At 37.4% G+C, this 21,932-nt stretch overlaps 1 protein-coding gene across 1 annotated transcript in view; it reads right to left on the reverse strand.

The window, feature by feature from the left end:
- adcy1b (adenylate cyclase 1b) overlaps window positions 1-21,932 on the reverse strand; it is a 550,524-nt gene that overhangs the window by 164,036 nt on the left and 364,556 nt on the right. Inside the window, exons 8-9 of the mRNA XM_065272926.2 lie at window positions 14,253-14,408; window positions 2,235-2,429 (exon numbers count right to left, since the gene is read on the reverse strand). Of these exons, the coding sequence (XP_065128998.1) occupies window positions 2,235-2,429; window positions 14,253-14,408 (351 nt within the window). The remainder of the gene's footprint in view (window positions 1-2,234; window positions 2,430-14,252; window positions 14,409-21,932) is intronic.

Raw genomic sequence — 21,932 nt, forward strand, 5'->3', positions numbered from 1 at the left:
GCACATTTTGTACATCTCCCTTATTTAACACACCTGATTCAAATCATCAGCTCATTAGCAGAGATCTCCATGATCTGAACTGAGGCCGGCAGATAAGAGAGACATACAAAATGTGCAGAGCAGTGGGCCTCCAGGAACGGAGTTGAGAAACACTGCTGCAGAAGATAAAATTTTCATGATGCCAGTAAATAACATAAATGTAAAATCTACAGTAAGTTACTGTCAGCTAGTTGCCAGTTATACCCTGTAATCCTGTAATTTCTATAAACATATTTTACAGTGAACATGATAGTGAGTAAATGATGACAGATTTTCATTTTTGGATAAACTATCACTTTAATGTTGTTTATACATTTTCTTTATGCTATTTACACTGCTTTTCATGGTATTGCAAAGTAATTTATGTAAAGTAAAACCTCTCCTGCTTTTATGTATTTTTTTTTTAAGGGCCATTTCTGTATAAAATGGAAAGGCATTCCCAGTTTTATATGATGCCTGATATGAATCTTGCGTTATTATGCCCCTTGATTGGTCTGCGCAGCCCAGCTGTGAAATTAAAGAGGCCATGCAATAGTAAATTAATGGGAAAATTATTTTAAATGGTTAGTTCATCTCAAAATTACAATTTTATCTTAAACCCCTGTGTCGTTCTAAACCACCAAGTCCTCCGATTGTCTTCAGAACATATTTTCAGATATTTTTGAAGAAAACCAAGAGGCTTGTGACTTCAGTTTAATTTACAATTCTTCTCCCAGAAAATAATTAAAGACATCGCTAAAAAGGTCCATGTTCCATCAGTAGTTAAATAATAATAATAATATGAAGCGACGGGAACACTTTTGTGCTCAAAGAAAACTAAACAAACAATTTTATTCAACAATTTGTTCTTTTTCTTGGTCATTCAGTGCGCGATCACGAGCAGACTATGGCACATGCTGCTTTTTTATTCAAGCCATCATGTGAACATTGTAAACAATACTTAAACAGCCAATATAAATTCCTTTAATTCTTTTTTGGGAAGTCTTTAGGACAGTCACAAGCCTCCATGTTTTCATCAGAAATATCTAAAAACTGAACAATCATATTGTTAGTTTGAATGGTTGGGCTCTTTTGTCGGAATCCCCACCAGTCTAGTCTGTATGGGTTTTCCCACTGATAGCGTCATCCAAAATGGTGGAATTTTTTAGAGAGAAGGGTTAAGAGAATTAAGAGGATTAAGATAAGGGTTATTGGGTTCTTCAGGGTTAAGTAATTTGATAATTAAAGGCAAGTTATGTAAATCTAATCTTTATACTGTTTTGTAGCTGTTAAGTTTTATTTGAGATAATTCATTTTGCAGAATTAATCAGTAAATTTACCAACTCAGCGATCATCACATGACACGTTTGCTGTAATTCTGCATAATGTTTACTGCTCATACATACATGTAATAGAATGTTGTGCCAATTTAATATTTCATAATATTGTTCACTGTTTTTTGAAGTATCTGTAATTATTTTGCTTTGTTGTGATAACTGTTGCCTTTGTGGGATATGAGATATGACCAGTGTCTTTCAGTCATATGTTTTGGTACCTGGACTGTGGTCTGGGGAGGTAGACGGCCTAGGTTCAAGAGTCACTGTTCGCTACTAATTTCAAGTACCAGAAGAATTGGATGAAGCATTTAGATTCAACCAAAAATTGAAGTGTGGAACACTGGACACGTACGAATAGCAGCAGCTTTGCTTATACATAGCGGAAAAAAGGGCTGTGCAAGCAAAAAAAAATTTCAGACAGTGACTGAGGTCATCAAAGCAAAAAATTCAAAAGAAGTGCTTCACGGGGTGTAAAATGCTCTTCTCGGTGCTCTTTGGATGCAAGGGATAATTCTACTCAATCTATAAAGAATCTCCAAGGCACTCAAATGATGTAGAAATAGTTAAAAAGCCTTTATTTCACATGGCTTAATCTTTAAAAACTGGTGACGCATAGGTGTATTTATCACCTGTTTTTAAAGATTAAGCCATGTGAAATAAAGGCTTTTTAACTATTTCTACATCATTCGAGTGCATTGAAGATTCTTTATATATTGAGTGACTAAGGTCATCTCTGACATCAAAAGCACTATGAACAAATTTAATTTAATTGACTTGCTTTGTGTTATGAGTTCCATAAGTGCCTATGCAGGAGTTGTAGTGGTATTGTAAAGTAGTGTTTTGTGAGTAGCATGCTTGTGATGTGCAGTTAACTCTCACCCTGTGCTCCTGCTCAGAATCTTTATACATGAGTGTGACGAAATGCAGCTCAGCCATGTTAGACTCTGTCTGCCGGGCCTCAATCAAACGGCTAATGTACCGGTTTACTCTCGTTTCTGGACTGATTTGAGTCGTGTTTGCTGACACTGATGTCCGGTTCCTGAGCTTCTCTGGTGCTGAGCAGAGCACCCTTCTCTGCCAATCAAAGACACAGAGTTTCACAGGTCTACAAGACCATTGATCACCAAAGAAAAACTATTTCATGAGACTGTGTCTGAACTAGCAAAGACTTGATCATCAAAGAACAGCTGTGTGTCACATCACTTCTATTGTGCTACAAGAAAGATTTATTTTGCAAAGTAAATGTTTAACATGCACTCCAAAGGGAGATATTTACTTTAACAGAAAACACATTTCAAAAAATACAGCAAACAGCTCACTGGGACTACATCTAGCTTATTTCGTATGCTGTGACTTCACAGTTTCTAAGCCCCTTCGTGTTACACAATGGGAGTCGAGTGCTTAAATGAGGGGTGAGGTTTACAAACACTAGTTGACCTCTGTTACACCTACAAAGGTGTTGGTCCATCCATGCATTGAACTGATAAGGCAAAACGTATGCATTACATTTGTTTTTTGTTTTTGTTTTTTTGATTGCTTAAACACATTTTCTTAAAGTATTCTAATTTTCTTAAAACTCTAAACACAAAAAGCTTCTCACCCAATTCTCCAAACGCTCTTTTATTTTCAGGTCAAAATGAAGCTTTCCACAAAACAATTTAATCATGCTGAAAAGCCAATTTTCCTTTAGACAAATTTTCCTCTTAAGAATGGTTACCATAGTAACATTTTAAATAGCGTTAATAGAGAATACGGTTCGATTCAGTTAATTGCATCAGTTAAAGGTAGTAAAACACAGAATGAACTTGAAGCAGTCGTTCATCTTGTGATCCTCTGTAAAAAGCATTGAAGTCCTACATAGAATTTACACCTGTTGCACCATCTAGGTGTAGCGCACATTGACTAGATGTAAGATTTAAAATATTGACTTGTTTCTATGGCAAAAATAGAAACACTGAAATTGACGAGACGAACCCAGCTAACAGGGAACGTTCTTATAACTTTGGCTAACGTTCTGTTAAGGTTCTCCCAAAGATATCCAAAAACGTTCTTGCAATAACATTAGTAGAAGGTTTCCCTAATGTTATCTGCAATAAATAAACGTCCTTAAAACGTTAGCATTAGAAACGTTTTTATTGTATTGTTAGTGGAACGTTCTACACACCCAAGCATTGCAAATGTTACCATTGTGTATGTAATGTAACGTTCTTAAAACGGTAGCATTGCAAACGTTATAACTGCATTGTTAGCGGAACGTTCTACATACCCTAGCATTGGAAACGTTACCATTCTGTATGTAATCTAACGTCCTTAAAACGGCAACATTGAAAACATTACCATTTTGTATGTAATATAACGTTCTTAAAAGGGTAGCATTGCAAATGTTATAAATGCATTGTTAGCAGAACGTTTTACATACCCTAGCATTGAAAACGTTACCATTGTGTATGTAATGTAAAGTTCTTAAAACAGCCACATTGAAAACGTTTCCATTGTATATGTAATGTAACATTCTTAAAATGGTAGCATTGCAAACGTTACAATTGCATTGTTAGCGGAACGTTCTACATACCCTAGCATTAAAAATGTTACCATTTTGTATGTAATATAACGTTCTTAAAACGGTAGCATTGCAAATGTTATAATTGCATTGTTAGCAGAACATTCTGAACACCCTAGCATTGAAAACGTTACCATTGTGTATGTAATGTAACGTTCTTAAAACAGTAACATTGAAAACGTTACCATTGTGTATGTCATGTAACATTCTTAAAACGGTAGCATTGCAAACGTTATATTTGCTTTGTTATCAGAATATTCTGCACACCCTAGCATTAAAAACGTTACCATTGTGTATGTAATGTAACGTTCTTAAAACGGTAGCATTGCAAACGTTAAAATTGCTTTGTTAGCAGAACATTCTGCACACCCTAGCCTTGAAAACGTTACCATTGTGTATGTAATGTAACGTTCTTAAAACGGTAACATTGAAAACGTTACCATTGTGTATGTCATGTAACATTGTTAAAACGGAAGCATTGCAAACTTTATATTTGCTTTGTTATCAGAACATTCTGCACACCCTAGCATTAAAAACGTTACCATTGTGTATGTAATGTAACGTTCTTAAAACTGTAACATTGAAAACGTTATGTAATGTAACATTCTTAAAACGGTAACATTGAAAACAGTACCATTTTGTAGTTCATGTAAAGTTCTTAAAACGGTAGCATTGCAAACATTATAATTGCTTTGTTATCAGAACATTCTGCACACCCTAGCATGGAAAACGTTACCATTGTGTATGTAATGTAAAGTTTTTAAAACGGCAACATTGAAAACATTACCATTTTGTATGTAATATAACGTTCTTAAAACGATAGCATTGCAAACGTTATAATTGCTTTGTTATCAGAACTTTCTGCACACCCTAGCATTGAAAACTTTACTATTGCGTATGTAATGTAACGTTCTTTAAACGGTAGCATTGCAAACATTATATTTGCATAGTTAGCAGAACGTTCTTCATACCCTAGTATTACACATTACTATTGTGTATTTAATATAACGTTCTTAAAATGGTAACATTGAAAACGTTACCATTGTGTATGTAATGTAATGTTCTTAAAACATTAACATTGAAAACATTACCATTTTGTATGTCATGTAACGTTCTTAAAACGGTAGCATTGCAAACGTTATAATTGCTTTGTTATCAGAACTTTCTGCACACCCTAGCATGGAAAACGTTACCATTGTGTATGTAATGTTACGTTCTTAAAACAGCAACATTGAAAACATTAGCATTTTGTATGTAAGATAATGTTCTTAAAACGGTAGCATTGCAAACGTTATATTTGCTTAGTTATCAGAACTTTCTGCACATCCTAGCATTAAAAACGTTACCATTGTGTATGTAATGTAACGTTCTTAAAACTGTAACATTGAAAACGTTATGTAATGTAACATTCTTAAAAAGGGTAACATTGGAAACAGTACCATTTTGTAGTTCATGTAACGTTCTTAAATAGGTAGCATTGCAAACATTATAATTGCTTTGTTATCAGAACATTCTGCACACCCTAGCATGGAAAACGTTACCAGTGTGTATGTAATGTAACGTTCTTAAAACGGCAACATTGAAAACATTACCATTTTGTATGTAATATAACGTTCTTAAAACGGTAGCATTGCAAACGTTATAATTGCTTTGTTATCAGAACTTTCTGCACACCCTAGCATGGAAAACGTTACCATTGTGTATGTAATGTAACATTCTTAAAACTGTAGCATTGAAAACGTTATAATTGCATCGTTAGCAGAACGTTCTACACACCCTAGCATTGAAAACGTTACTATTGTGTATGTAATGTAACGTTCTTTAAACGGTAGCATTGCAAACATTATATTTGCATAGTTAGCAGAACGTTCTTCATACCCTAGTATTACACATTACTATTGTGTATGTAATGTACTGTTCTTAAAACTGTAGCATTGAAAACGTTACCATTGTGTATGTAATGTAACGTTCTTAAAATGTTATTATTGAAAACGTTTTAATTGCATAGTTAGCAGAACGTTCTTCATACCCTAGCATTGAAAATGTTACTGTTGTGTATGTAATGTAACATTCTTAAAACTGTAGCATTGAAAACGTTATAATTGCATCGTTAGCAGAACGTTCTACACACCCTAGCATTGAAAACGTTACTATTGTGTATGTAATGTAACGTTCTTTAAACGGTAGCATTGCAAACATTATATTTGCATAGTTAGCAGAACGTTCTTCATACCCTAGTATTACACATTACTATTGTGTATGTAATGTACTGTTCTTAAAACTGTAGCATTGAAAACGTTACCATTGTGTATGTAATGTAACGTTCTTAAAATGTTATTATTGAAAACGTTTTAATTGCATAGTTAGCAGAACGTTCTTCATACCCTAGCATTGAAAATGTTACTGTTGTGTATGTAATGTAAAGTTTTTAAAACTGTAGCATTGAAAACATTACCATTGTGTATGTAATGTAACGTTCTTAAAACATTAACATTAAAAACGTTATATATGCATTGTTAGCAGAACGTTCTACACACCCTAGCATTGAAAACGTTACCATTATGTATGTAATGTAACATTCTTAAAACAGTAACATTAAAAACATTATAATTGCAAAGTTAGCAGAACGTTCTTTATACCCTAGTATTGAAAACGTTACTATTGTGTATGTAATGTACTGTTCTTAAAACTGTAGCATTGAAAACGTTACCATTGTGTATGTAATGTAACGTTCTTAAAGCAACACCAAAGAGTTTTTTTTACCTTAAAATAACGCTTCCAAAACAGTTTCAGTCGTTCATCCACTCTAAACAGGGTGAACAGCACTTTCACATTCGCTTTGCAGCCCTCTATCGGCCAAAACCGCACTAAAGAAGCTTCCAAACGTCGGGTAGTGGTCCTGTAGTCCGAGTGAATACTACAAAAACTTGCTTTACGGCAGACCTACAATCCAATCAGAGCCAGCTATGCCTCAGTATTTATGACAGTGGGTAATGGACAATTACGCTTCTAACCTGTAGGGGGAGCAAAGAGCCAAAACTCTTTGGTGTTGCTTTAACTCTTTCCCCCCAAAGACGAGATATCTCGTCAATTAAGAGAAAACGCTTCCCCGAGATTTTCAGTCTTTCCGCAATACCGCTATTATCCACCAGGTGGCGCCCTTCCGCAACTTTTTAAAACCGGAAGTATTGCCCTATGGCAAGCTGCTGCATGTCCGTGTCTATTTTAAAGATCGCTCTGAATCAGATCTCTATGAAAAGTCCGTCATAAAAATGGAATTATCCCTGCTTTTTGCTCAAAATATGGTGTTTTTGCAAAAACCTACCCATATTCAAAAGCTGATTGCAAAAGAACCACTAAAGGTAGGATCAAACGGTTTTTTTTTGTTTGAAAGCAGAGGGTCTGTTCTTTCATTTGGTATATTGTATGTTTATATATTTAAAGAAGAACATTTTCTGGAAGGCATTAAACTTTGGTGAAAATCATGAAAAACGCTGGCGCTGGCTGGCAACTTTTTTTTAAAAACGCTGGCGGTGAAAGAGTTAAAAGGGTAGCATTGACAACGTTTTAATTGCATAGTTAGCAGAACATTCTTCATACCCTAGTATTGAAAACGTTTCTATTGTGTATGTAATGTAATGTTCTTAAAACTGTAGCATTGGAAACGTTACCATTGTGTATGTAATGTAACGTTCTTAAAACGGTAGCATTGAAAATGTTTTAATTGCATAGTTAGCAGAACGTTCTTCATACCCTAGCATTGAAAACATTACCATTGTGTATGTAATGCAACGTTCTTAAAACAGTAAAATTAAAAACATTATAATTGCATAGTCCAGTGCAGGGCTGGGCATCGAGGGCCACAGTCCTGCAGAGTTTAGCTTTAACCTTAATCAAACACACCTGAATGTCATTTTCAAACAGTCCTGAAGACATCAATTCAATTTTTCAGCTGTGTTTGATTAGGGTTGGAGCTAAACCAGGAGTTGCCCACCCCTGGTCCAGTGGTTCTCAAATGGGGGTACGCGTACCCCTAGGGGTACTTTGGGGTACTGCAGGGGGTACGTGAGAGAAAGTGGAAACTGACATTTAGGAGTAAATTAATAAAATCAGTAATTCATGATGATAGTATTTTTATATGACATTAGGACTACACAAAGATGCATTAAAAAAATCATAAATTTAAAGCACATTGTACAAAATGCATGTGCGAGGTCAACCTGTTGACCTTGTCTGGCGCATGCACAAGGTTTCAGTTCATTAGCTTCAGCAACGGAGATACACGGAGTCTGCTCCTGTTATCATTTCATACTTAAAGTTTACTTTCTTTTGTGGTGTTGCTGTGCGTAATATATATATATATATATATATATATATATATATATATATATATATATATATATATATATATATATATATATATATATATATATATATATATATATATATATATATTCAAGTGACATCTGTCAGTGTTGTAAATATGTTTGAGTTTTATTTAAATGTTCCTCATTAAATCTTCCATAATAACCTTGGGAAAACAGCTGTATTCCACACAAATTCCTACAGGTAGCTCGCGTCTTAATTGAAGGTAGCTCGCTCGTGGGTTTATTTATTTTCTGTGGTTATGGCGCATTTGGATGTCTGGTTACAAGCGCGTGTGGTAAAGACTGGGTAAGTGTTTGACGTCGCGTTGAGCTGTGTAGACCTGCGTATCATATGACATCAGTGATTTAACATGTATGATTCAAATACAAAAAGATAAGTTGGTGCACTCGCGCCGGACGATCCGCTCAACGCTGTGAAGCCCGGGCCGCGGCAACCGGACGATCCGCGCACATCTCGAGTCGAGGCCCTATGGTTAAAATGGATGCCGTTTCGGATTCATTTTTGATAAAACGACAATACAGTCGTCACAAGTTCAATATCATCTCATATTTAAACATCAAATGTCAAGAGATACCGGAGAGGAATACGTGACATACATGCACATCCCTATTATGAATCCAAAAGCAGTAAATACTCTATGTTTGGATCATCTTTCTAAATCTGATCTTTAATCATTTATTTTTTTTATTCAAAATGTGGTGTTTTTGGACGAATCCTACCCATATAAGAGGTGATAAAAAAAAAGTATAAATAAAGACAACATGAAAGTTCTTTTGTTGTTGTTGTTTAAAAGGATCTGTTCTTTCATTTGATGTATTGTATGTTTATGTTTAAAGAAAAGCATTTTCTGGAAGGTATTACAATTTTGTGAAAAATAAAACAAATGCTGGCACTGGCTGGTAACTTTTTTTTAAAATGCTGGCGGGGAAAGAGTTCAAATCACAGTGAGTTAATAGGTGTCTATGAACTCACTAATTTAGGTATAAGGTGACACAAGTAGCTCTCAACCACTTTTATTTTTTAGAAAGTAGCTCTCCAATAAAAAAAGGTTGGAGACCCCTGATATATGTTCAGTACCGAGATCATTAACAGTATTTATTGAGACCTGAATCCAAAATCAGGAGCAGGGTCTGCGCGAAATAATAAAAGTTTTGAGAGGTGGCTTCTTAAAAGAGGATGCTAAAAAGAAAAAACAAACCAGAGCCTCAAAAATACCACCAGTTTCGTGATGAATACTAATAAGCAATAAACCTGCTCTGGGGCATCAGATATAATAACTATCCCACTCTCATTTCGCTGTATCTCAAAATCAAATGTTGTTGACTGGTTAAGGGGTACTTGGCTTGAAAAAATCATAAAAAGGGGTACTTCAGCCAAAAAAGTTTGAGAACCACTGGCATAGTCAACAGAAAGTTATTCATACCCTAGCATTGAAAACGTTACTATTGTGTATGCAGTATCCCAGCTAATAATTGTACGTTATAACGTTTTTTTAACGTTCTTACAACGTTAAAAGCATCCAGTTTTTTAGACATGGTATTAACGTTAATGTGTGGTTATAAGAACGTTATTCAAAATGTTTTTAGAAAGGTTCAGTCTGTTGTTATATTAATGGTCTAATAACGTTTTTAGAAACGTTATTGAAACGTTCCATTCACCATTATATTCATGTTCTCATGATGTCAAAACGTAGTTTTTAAAGTTCTAAGAACGTTTAGAACATAATGAATGAGACGTTTCAAGAAAACGATAACCAAACAATAACGTTAATACTACGTCTAAAAAACTGGACGTTTGTACTGTGTAAGAACGTTTAAACAATGTTTTTATAACCTTTTACGAACGTTAGAAAAACGTTCTGAGAACATGAATATAATGGTGAATGGAACGTTTCAATAACGTTTTTAAAAACGTTATTAGACCATTAATATAACAACAGACTGAACCTTTCTAAAAACGTTTTGAATAACGTTCTTATAACCACACATTAACGTTAATACCACGTCTAAAAAACTGGACGCTTTTAACGTTGTAAGAACGTTAAAAAAAATTTAACGTTTTCCAAACTTTCGTAAGACGTTCCGGGAACATTTTTATAACGTAAAATTGTAAGCTGGGAATGTACAGGATACGTGAGTGTGCTTTCATCCATGGCAGAGTGAGAGACAGTATGAGAGACCAATACATTCTTATATATAATTTAATACTTACATATTTACAAAGACAGAGTAGAGTAGAGAACTTATTAAAAGCTTAGTTTAATTTTGTTTTAATTCAGAATTCTTAGAATTAAATTAGCACATTATTATTTTTTTTGCAAATGGGAAAGGCTTTCATTTAGTTAATGTGCAGGTTGTGTTTGATGGGCCTACATGTGACACACGCATCTTTGGAAAAGTGCACTGGCAAACATGTGAGAGAAGGGACAGCCCTCATTTGTCATCTCTTAGCTGGTGGCAGTAAATGTAATTAGTATGCAACCATAGTAACGCAAACTGTTTCTCTACTATCATTGCTGTTAAACCGTCTACCCTGAGCGAAGCTTCAACTGGTCATTTCAGATGGTGCAACAGGTGTAAATATTTTCACATAGCCGTTTGTATTTTTTTACGTTCTGTAGTTGCAACCAGAGACGTAGACTACAGCAGCGCAAAAGCCCGTGTTGACAGTTTTAATATGAAGCGGCCAGCGGGAGATTACCAGATACAGTATTTTGCTCGTGCCCTTGCTGCCCTGGACCCTCTAGAGGTCTTGGGCCCCTGGGCAATTGCCCAGTTGCCCGTATGGTTAATCCGGCCCTGCCTTTAATAAATAATGTAGGGATGAAAATTCTTGGTCGAAGCAGAATAAAATAAAACACTAACAATAACATATAATATGTTTTTATTTGATTTTTTATTTTATTATTTTGCCAATTTTCTCACTATTGCATAAGTTACATTTTCAGAATATCCTTGAACAACGCTGAATGTTGTTCGGATGTCTTGATTTTAAATGATGAATGAAACTTGTGTTTTTGCATCTTTCTCTTACATTTCAAAATGCTTCAACTGACATGTTTGCTGCATTTATGAAGTGTGTACGCCTCTCACTCTGCGCTTGTTGCAATTTGATTGTGTCATTAACAGGCAAATTACATTGATGACAGTGACTAAGGCTCAGAGGAGCCGGCGAGGGGACTGGAAAATATTCCTCTCTGATGCCCTCAACCTCTTCCTTGACGTTTTTCTGGATCCATTGTTCCAAAACCGAATGAACAGGCCTGGGCCCTCTTATCTACCTATTTAAGGTTCTGATTGGTATGTGATCAATTCTTACTCATAGTATTTCCACCAAGGTAATTGTGTGCTCCTTAGCTCAAACTATGCTGACTTAAGTGAACGTTATTGAGCGCTAGTTTCTTGTCACTTCATGCATTTTCTCTGATCGGATAGCCACATAAACTTGTCTTGGTTAAACGGACATCCAGTAAATCCCATCTTCTATTACTGCACAAAACGCAACACTATTCCTTATTCCACCTTAAGAAACATGCAATAATGCTTATGCATCAAAAGCCAGCACTTATCTTGTTGGGCAGTGGACGCACATCAGTCGGCACACAGTTAAGAGCAGCAGCAGAGTGAAACAGAGCAATGATTGACAGGACAATGATAGAGAAAAATGCACATATTTCATTGCTTAAAAATAACATTATTTTGTGTATTTGGTTTAATACAACGTGTTTGCATGGTTTATGGTTAAAAAACACATTACTTTCCACATACCGTAGATTTATGGTAGCTCCAGATATATGGTCTTCCTGAAGCGCACTGATCTTGTACAAAAGTCATCGATTTGAAAAGCGCTGTGTCACTGATTGGCCAGCTAATCTGTATGTTGTGATTGGCTGGAATTATGATAATGCCGGTCATGTCTACGTCAACAAGCCCAGGACGTAAACTGTTGCCTACAATCTATGTGTTTGTTGTGGTCCAAGAAAAGAGATTTACTTTGGAGACGATAACTTGCGTTATCGTTTACCTTGGGGTTTGTACCTTTTGCATATCATTAACATGTACTAATACACACTTGTCAAATCGTGAATCCGACCATAGGAGATTTTTAAAGGGACACTCCACTTTTTTGAAAATATGCTCATTTTCCAGCTCCCCTAGAGTTAAACATTTGATTTTTACCTTTTTGGAATCCATTCAGTTGATCTGCGGGTCTGGCGGTACCAACTTTTAGCATAGCTTAGCATAATCAATTGAATTTGATTAGACCAGAGGTCCCCAACCACCGGGTCGCGACCCAGTACTGGGTCGTGGACAAGTTGCCACCGGGTCGCAAGAACGTCCCGAAAAAATGTGTATAATAGCCACGTAATAGCTTAATCGGGTATTTTGTACTGTAAGAGCCGACTTCAAATAACATCAATCATTTCCACTTTTAAACAGAGCCGCGCTCTTTCTCTCTTTTTCTCCGCCTCTCTCTCTCTACCAGCACATCAGCGATCACATTGCTGTTGTTAGAGTTTGAGCATACAGTACTTCTAAAACACAATCGATCAAAGAATTGCGGAGGTATGACTTTATGAACATTTGCAAATGTACGTCGCAATGATGTACATATGCGGAGACGTTCAAATGTGTGACAGCGCAAATGACTGAAAAGTAATTATTTTATTCTTCTTTAAAACAACTTCAGAATTATCCATCGATCGTAGCACCATGATCAAAATAAACTATTAGGCTAATAATATTTTAAGGGCTACACTTTAAAGTAGGTTTGAAAGGAACCTAAACTTGTCAATCATCATTAATCATGGTAAACGTGAGTCTCCGTGCCTTTGTTACTTGGAATTGGGTCTCGAGCCCGACCAAGATTCGAGCTGCCTTCGAGAACAGCAAGCCAAGTTCGTTTAGATTCCATTAATTATTAAGACTAAATGGGCAGCCAAACTAGTAAAAACAATGAAAGTAAAAAACAATCCGCCAAAATATGGTTTTACACGTCTATAGAAAATATACTATAGCCTAAATAAAGCAATTATTAATTTTCCTAATGCATGGTTGTTATCTTTACTTCCATTTAAAACGTAAATTTTGAAAAGGAGGATTTTCAGGACGTTTGAACAGCAACTCAGCAACTTTTTTTAGCTGACGATTAAGGTATTTGGTCAATTGAAACACACTGGATAGCTGGCCAATCGTATGTGTCATAACAGGAATACTATTATAGTTTAGAGAATTGGGTGAGCTTTTTGATAAATGCCATTATGGTTAAAAAAACAAAGTTATAGTGATTTAATCAATCAAGCAAAACTGAAAGAGAGTTCAATTCAATATGGCATCAGTACTATCGATATATACTTTTTATGATGTCATTTTACATTTTATTTTATTTATATGCAGTTCGTGTAAAAAACTGGCAGATCTGTAGAAATTGCCACTAAATTGATTCAACTCTGTCAGTAGTAACTATGGCAATTCCTTAAAATAGCTTCATAATTGTAGAAGTTATGAAGATTGTCAGAAGTTATAATCTTAAAGATCTCAATACTGGTTACATAAACATTGTACAGACATTTGTGTGTGTGTGTGTGTGTGTGTGTGTGTGTGTGTGTGTGTGTGTGTGTGTGTGTGTGTGTGTGTGTGTGTGTGTGTGTGCGTGCAGGTGCCTGTGTTTATATGTGAATCATGAGCGCTGTGTTTTGAGGTGTACACACACGTTTTGCTGGGTTATTTTTAATGCAATTCTGGGTAAATATTAGAGAGAACTCATGGTCGGTTAATCAATAAACCTATGGTGGGTTGTTTCAATGCAATGCTGGGTTGTTTCAACTCATGGTTGGGTTAACAACAACCCAGCATAGGTTTATTTATAACCCGACATGTGTTCTGTCCAATATTTTCCCAGCAATGGTTTTTAAAAAATGCATGCATAGATATTTTGGTGTACTGTACCTTATCTCCATCTTCACAGGTCATGACACTGGAGAACGGAATCTCTGCCTTGAACATCTTTCTGCAGTGCATAAGCTGTACCAGTAAGTAACACACTGTCTTAAACTTGATCCTTTTAGCAGGTTGGATGTCTGAGAGGATCAGACCAGGAAAAATCTGAAAACGCACCCAACAACAGGTCGGGTACAAACAAAGGTGGCATAATTAGAGACAATTAATTCATATTTTATGTGGCGCTTTTCACAATTGTCCATTGTTCCAAAGCAGCTTTACATGACATAGAAATAAAGAAAAACAAAAGTATGGCAGTTGTTAAAATATAGTTTAGGATGAAGTATTTTAAGTTATTCAAATGTATTTCTTATTTAAAGGAGCATTTCACCCATAGAAACATTAATCTTTAATGAAAGTGTATCATATTTGTAGTCGAAATATAACATACATTTTGAATTTGGTGCCTGTAGATAACTGATAATGTGCAATCCAGTTAATGCAGATATGTTCATAGATATAACCTTTATCCTGTGTTTTAGTGCCCCCTTGTGGTTGAATAAGTTAGTCTTATGTAAAAGTAACTCTGTTGATACACGCTCTGCATGAGGGCTAATAAAAGCACGTTGTTCTGAGCAATATAAACGTCTCCGTCTCTATGACAAACTACAGTGCCTACTTGACCGAAAAAAGGGGTGTTTGTAGTCTCACCCCCTCAACAAAGATACTGGACTTCCTGCTTTCAATGATGCAAAATGATGATTTTTACATTATTGAAAGAAGGAAGTGCAACACTGAAATCTGTATTTCTCCTTTCTCAGCGGCAACTGAGGAAATGATGCACGACCATTCAAAAACATGACTGGGGTTCTAACTATACAAAGCTTAATGCAAATGGGTGAAGTGAAATAAGTAGTACTCCATTCCAAACTATATTATGAACATAGTCTAGGATGGAGTACATGGAGGTATAACATTGTGTTAGTAATACAAGTAGCCTAATACTAGTATAAACGTAATGTACTAAAGAAAATATAAAGATATTTTTGGTTCAAAACACCTGCACACCCGTGACTGAGTGGAATTTTTATCTGCACAGGTGTATCAGTAAATTTGAAGTCAAAAATGAAGAGCTGCAAACTTGTAGATCTTTTTTTCTTATCTCAAATAGACCTTCAAAAATTCTTAAGTGCAGCTGCACGAATCCTACTTTGCAAATAAAATATTAAGAAACTCATACGCTCACATTTTTTGCTACAATTGCTGCAGTAAATATGGTGCAAAAACCTATTTGAACGCCTGCATCAAAAAATGTGAAGTCACACACAAATATTCACAAAACAGTATTTGCATCTATGCAATGAGAGTTACATGCATGTACAAAGTGTTTTCATAACATTTTTTGGGATATTTTTCTAGCACAAACACAAGTACATAACTACAACTGCTTGAATCTGCTTCTACGAGTTTCAAACACTTTTTCTCTTGCATGTGACAAGTTCCCTTTCAGTTTGTCACTTAGACATCACATCAATGACCGACATATTGGGAACTCGCTAGAGAGACCAATCTGCTTCGAGAATGTACCAAAGAGCCAATGAATGTTGGCATGCAGTATTTGCATCTGCTGGTGCCACCCCGCGAGAATAAAATTCCCAAAAGTCCCAAAGGACCATGCCTGTGATCCCATCAGGTCCAGCTGCCTTTTTCTTAGAGCATTTATAGCTCTAAGAGCTCGCTTAAAGGGATAGTTCGGCCAAAAACGATATTAAACCCATGATTTACTCACCCCCAAGCGGTCCGAGTTGCATATGGCCATCGTTTTTCAGACAAACACATTTTCGGATATTTTAGTTACGGGGTCCACCCATAGTCCACGACCTTCAAGTCCAAAAAAAGTGCGTCCATCCTTCACAAATTAAATCCAAACGGATTTACTTACCTTAACAGAATATCCATATTTAAAGTTTTATTAACGTAATTAACTACCTTCCGGTAGCGCCGCCATCTAAGTCGCGTCCGCATTCAGGATGAGTGCTTACGCAGCCTACGGAGGCTACTCTGCTGCTGCTCTGTGCCCCCGCCCTCCGAATTTGTCATACGTCACTAAGAAAAGTGCGTACAATACGCTAATACTCTCTCCTGATTACAGAGCAGTCTAAGATGGCGGTGCTACCGGAAGGTAGTTAATTACGTTAATAAAACTTTAAATATGGATATTTCTACAACAACACCGCACGGATTACCCTCAGAAGACCTTTGTTTATCATCCTGGAGCCGTTTGGATTTAATTTGTGAAGGATGGACGCACCTTTTTTGGACTTGAAGGTCGTGGACTATGGGTGGACCCCGTAACATTACATTTAATCACCTGAAAGATCTAAAATATTTTCTAAAATATCCGAAAATGTGTTTGTCTGAAAAACGATGGACATATGCAACTCGGACAGCTTGGGGGTGAGTAAATCATGGGTTTAATATCGTTTTTGGCCGAACTATCCCTTTAACCTTGTGTGTCAAAAAATGAGGGAGAAATCAACCAAGTCCAGCTGTGGTGGAGCTGCCATGTCTGGTTTTCTCTCAAATCGGGCAAAGAAGTAGTTTAACTCCTCAGCCAGCACGCTACTGCTTGTTTCGATTGATCTCTGTGTCCTTTAAAGTTAGCTATCTGGTGCACATCCTGCCAAATGCGTGTCGAGTCCCCAGAAACAAATTGATCCTCAATCTTCTTATACTGTATGCTGCTTTAGCTGACTTTATCCCTCTTTTAAGGTTGTGTCTGAAATACTATATAACTTTTTGTTACCAGATCTGAAAGCTGCATTGCATGTTTTAGAAGAAGTTGGACCTCTTTTGTCATCCATGTCTTCCTGTCCGGGTAGAAACGTATACGTTTGTTAATAGTGACCACCATGATTTTCCACACAACATCTAATATAGAAAAGCACAATAGATGTATATACTTAAGTCCTGAGTGGTGAACAGACCCCAATCAGTGCTTTCAAAGCAATTCTGCATCTGTAGCAAGGCTTCTGCCAACAATGTTTTGATCGTCTTAATAACAGGTTGCTGTTTCTTCAAGATGGGGCAGTATATTGGGGTTAAAAAAAGTGACAGGTGATCAGACTGACCAAGATTAGGGAGGGATGACACCTTAAAAGCTTTAGGAATAAATGTTAAAATAAACATGATTGATTTCCAAGTGAATTTCTCGAATTACTAGAATTTCACGCACGGATGAAGCGAGTGAACCCAAATATTCAAGCGTCCAACTACGCGCGAATAGCACGTTTTTTTACGCCCCTAACGTGGCTGAGCGTAATGAGCGAGCGGAGCGGAATTTTCCGAAAGGTGCTCTGCGCTCTGATGGTAATATTACCGCTCCTGCTAAGCTCCGTTCACCATGCTCTGCCCTGAAACGTCAGGAAAAGTGCACAGGCTCTCAACTGAAGGTATACATATGCCTAGAAATCAAATGGTAAATGGTAATTTGGCACTTTGATAATTTGCTAGTTTGAGAATCTATGAAAACGTCTAGCAATAAGTTATTGAATTCAAGCTTTATGTATTGAGGAAATTAACTGTTGGATGCATCAAAACTTCCTCCAGTTAAACAAAGACAAAACTGAAGTCATTGTATTTGGAAATAAAGATGAAACTCTCAAGGTTAATACTTACCTTGACTCTAGGGGTCTAAAGACACAAAATAAAGTCAGAAATCTTGGTGTAATTGTAGAGTCTGACCTTAATTTCAGTAGTCAAGTGAAAGCGATAAGCAAATCAGCTTACTATCATCTCAGAAATATTGCCAGAATTAGTTGTTTTGTCTCAAGACAGGACTTAGAGAAACTTGTTCATGCTTTCATCACAAGCAGGGTGGATTACTTCAATGGACTCCTTACTGGGATCCCCAAAAAGACCATTAGACAGCTGCAGCTCATACAGAACGCTGCTGCCAGAATTCTGACCAGAACCAATAAATCTGAGCACATCACTCCAGTCCTCAGGTCCTTACACTGGCTTCCTGTCACATTTAGAATAGATTTTAAAGTATTGTTACTCGTTTATAAATCACTTCATGGTTTAGGACCCAAATACATGACAGATATGCTAACTGAATATAAACCTAAAAGATTACTCAGATCATTAGGATCCGGTCAGTTAGAAATACCAAGGGTTCACTCAAAACAGGGTGCATCAGCATTTAGTTATTATGCCACCTCTAGCTGGAATCAGCTTCCAGAAGAAATCAGATGTGCTTCAACCGTAAACACTTTTAAATCTAGATTAAAAACACATCTGTTTAACTCTGCATTTACTGAATGAGCACTGTGCTGCTTCACACTGACTGCACGTTGAAGGAATGGTTCACTTTGGAATGGGGGTTCTGTCATCGTTTTCTCATCCTCGTGTTGTTCTGGGCCTGTGTGGGTTTCTTTTTTTTCTGGTGGGCACGGGGGAGGATATTTTGGGAGGTGGTGGTGGGCGCGCAGCGGTGGGTGGCCGTGGACTTCCATGGTAGGAATAAAAAAAAAGAAATATGATGGAACTTCATACTTACAAAATATTTTTTTCCAACTATGGAGGTCTATGGTCGCTTGCTGCTGTGTGTTTGCCATCATTTCTCGGGGTATCTTCTTTTGTGTTTGTCGGAGGAGGGGGATATGTGCGGTTTGGAGCGGCGTGGGGATGGGTGGATGGTGGCAGGTTTTTCATTTGGAAGTGAACTATCTTTAACACAAGTAACTTTTACACCTGTTTTATTCTTTTTAACATTTTAAACTGTTTTTATTAAAATCACATTTATTTTCTTTAATTGTTATTTTTAACATTTTTATATTTTTATGATTTTATCGTGTATCTCTTATTTTTACATTTTCTTTTTTATATATTGTTTTTTTTTTATTTCTGTGTAAAGCACTTTGAATGGCCTCTGTGTATGAAATGTGCTATACAAATAAACTTGCCTTGCCTTGTCTTGCCTAAAGTCACACAAATTAAACCATGTTTCATAAAAACAAACACTGAAGTTTATAATTACCATGTTATTGTTTTTTACAGTGGGTCATAATATATCATATCTTTTAGTTTGTCAGTGCGTTTTGTGGTGTAAGGAATTGTTTTTCTGTGCATTTCAGCACTTACTCAAAACGTGCGTACACCACCTCCTGAGTTGGCGTAAGATTTGAGCGTGCCGTACACCAATGTCCATATTGACCAATCTCAAAGTTACCGTGGTTTTGGGTGTATGCCAGGTGTACACTGGAAATTTGATGTCCGCACTTTTGATAAATGAGGGCCAATATGCCCATATTAGATGGGAGTATTAACTCTTTCCCCGCCATTGACGAGATATCTCGTCAATTAAGAGAAAACGCTTCCCCGCCAATGACGAGATTTTCCGTCTTTCCGCAATACCGCTATTATCCACCAGGTGGCGCCCTTCCGCAACTTTTTAAAACCGGAAGTATTGCCCTATGGCAAGCTGCTGCATGTCCGTGTCTGTTTTAAAGTTCGCTCTGAATGGGATCTCTATGAAAAATCCGTCACAAAAATGGAATTATCTCTGCTTTTTGCTCAAAATATGGTGTTTTTGCAAAAACCTACCCATATTCAAAAGCTGATTGCAAAAGAACCACTAAAGGTAGGATGAAACGGTTTTTTTTGTTTGAAAGCAGAGGGTCTGTTCTTTCATTTGGTATATTGTATGTTTATATATTTAAAGAAGAACATTTTCTGGAAGGCATTAAACTTTGGTGAAAATCATGAAAAACGCTGGCGCTGGCTGGCAACTTTTTTTAAAAATGCTGGCGGTGAAAGAGTTAAAATACAAATGTGTTGTTCCATTGAGTTGTAATATTGCCTTTAAAACAGGAAAAAAATAAATGTGACATACTTTTAGACTTGTGAAGTTTTAGCGCAGTGTCGTTGCTAAGAAACGCTCTCTTGTTTACCTTTGTCTCACGTGCTGCAATCCGCGTTTGTTCTCGCGTGTCCTCGCGTGCTTTAGTGTATTACAGTAAATACAGTAGTAGTTTCGGCCATTAACGTGTTGTTGATTGTTTTCGGGCGTGGCCTGCTGAGTTTCAGCCCACATTTGAAGCACTTATTAAAGCAGTCAGTCCACCGCGGCAGCGGTCGCGTGCAGCCCTCGTTGTGTGAAGACCGAAGAGTGTAAAGACCATCGACTCTACCTGCGCGACTCCACCGAGCAGGGACACCGACTGGGCACTTAAGTATTGCACTTTTTGAACTAACTTTTTATATTTTTATATTTATCTATATAGCACTCTTTTTCCTCTCTTGTACATTTCCTATTCTTATAATTTCACTATGTGCTTTCAAATCTCTACTGTCATTACAACTCGTAAATCTGTTGTATCACGTCGCCGTGGGAGAAATATTAATAACCTCCGCACTCTCCTACCTTCCACTATTGCCTCACTCTCTCTTCCCATTGGCTTATGGAACTGCCAATCTGCTGTCAACAAAGCAGATTTCATTACTGCCATTGCCTCACATTCTGGCCTTTCTGTTTTAGCACTTACTGAGACATGGATTAAACCAGAGGACACGGCCACTCCGGCTGCCCTCTCCAACAACTACACTTTCTCACACAGTCCTCGCACAACAGGAAGGGGTGGAGGAACTGGTCTGCTCATCCCAAAGGACTGGAAATTCCAACAGCAAACCCCCTCATGTGACAGCAACTCTTTCGAATCGCATATTGTTACTATCATCCACCCTACTAAAATGCATTTTTTTAGTTATCTATCGCCCCCCAGGTCAACTTGGACACTTCTTGGAGGAGTTAGATGTACTTCTGTCTTCATTCCCTGAGGATGGTACTCCTTTAGTAGTACTTGGTGACTTCAATATCCACCTGGAGAAACCACAGGCAGCTGACTTCAACACCCTGACTGCGTCGTTTGACCTCAAGCGAGTCCCTACTTCACCAACACACAGGTCTGGTAATCTTTTAGATCTTATCTACACACGCTGTTGTTCCACCTACCACACCCAGGTCACCCCACTTCACACATCTGATCACTTCCTAATTACTCTCGACCTCGACCTGACTCCCCCTGTCGCTACATACGATCCCCCATTGGTCACGTTCAGGCACAACCTGCGCACGCTCTCTCCCTTCCGCTTATCCTCTGCGATTGTTTCCACGCTGCCTGCTCCCAGCCAACTCTCTCTGTTAGATACTGACAATGCCACAGACACACTTTGTTCCACTCTTACATCCTGCTTAGACACATTATGCCCTCTGACATCTGGACCGGCCCGGGTCACACCTTCTGCTCCTTGGCTAACTGAGGTTCTCCGTGAGCATCGCTCCACACTCAGGGCTACAGAGAGGAAGTGGCGCAGATCGAATGATCCTTCTGATCTCTGCCTCTATCAGTCTCTTCTTGCCTCCTTCTCCAAGGATGTCTCCTCTGCAAAGACCCTATACTACCATTCAAAGATTAACAACTCACCTGACTCTCACACTCTCTTCAAGACCTTCTCTACCCTTCTTTGTCCCCCTGCCCCTCCACCTTCATCCGACCTAACGGCTGATGATTTTGCTTCCTTCTTTGTGAAGAAAACGAAAACTATTAGCAGTCAGTTCTCCGAGCCGCCGCTTCTTGCGCATTCTCAAACCCCTGAGACATGCTCCCTTCCCTCCTTCTCTCTCCT

The sequence above is a fragment of the Paramisgurnus dabryanus genome, chromosome 6, assembly GCF_030506205.2.
Source record: "Paramisgurnus dabryanus chromosome 6, PD_genome_1.1, whole genome shotgun sequence".
Lineage (NCBI taxonomy): Eukaryota > Metazoa > Chordata > Actinopteri > Cypriniformes > Cobitidae > Paramisgurnus > Paramisgurnus dabryanus.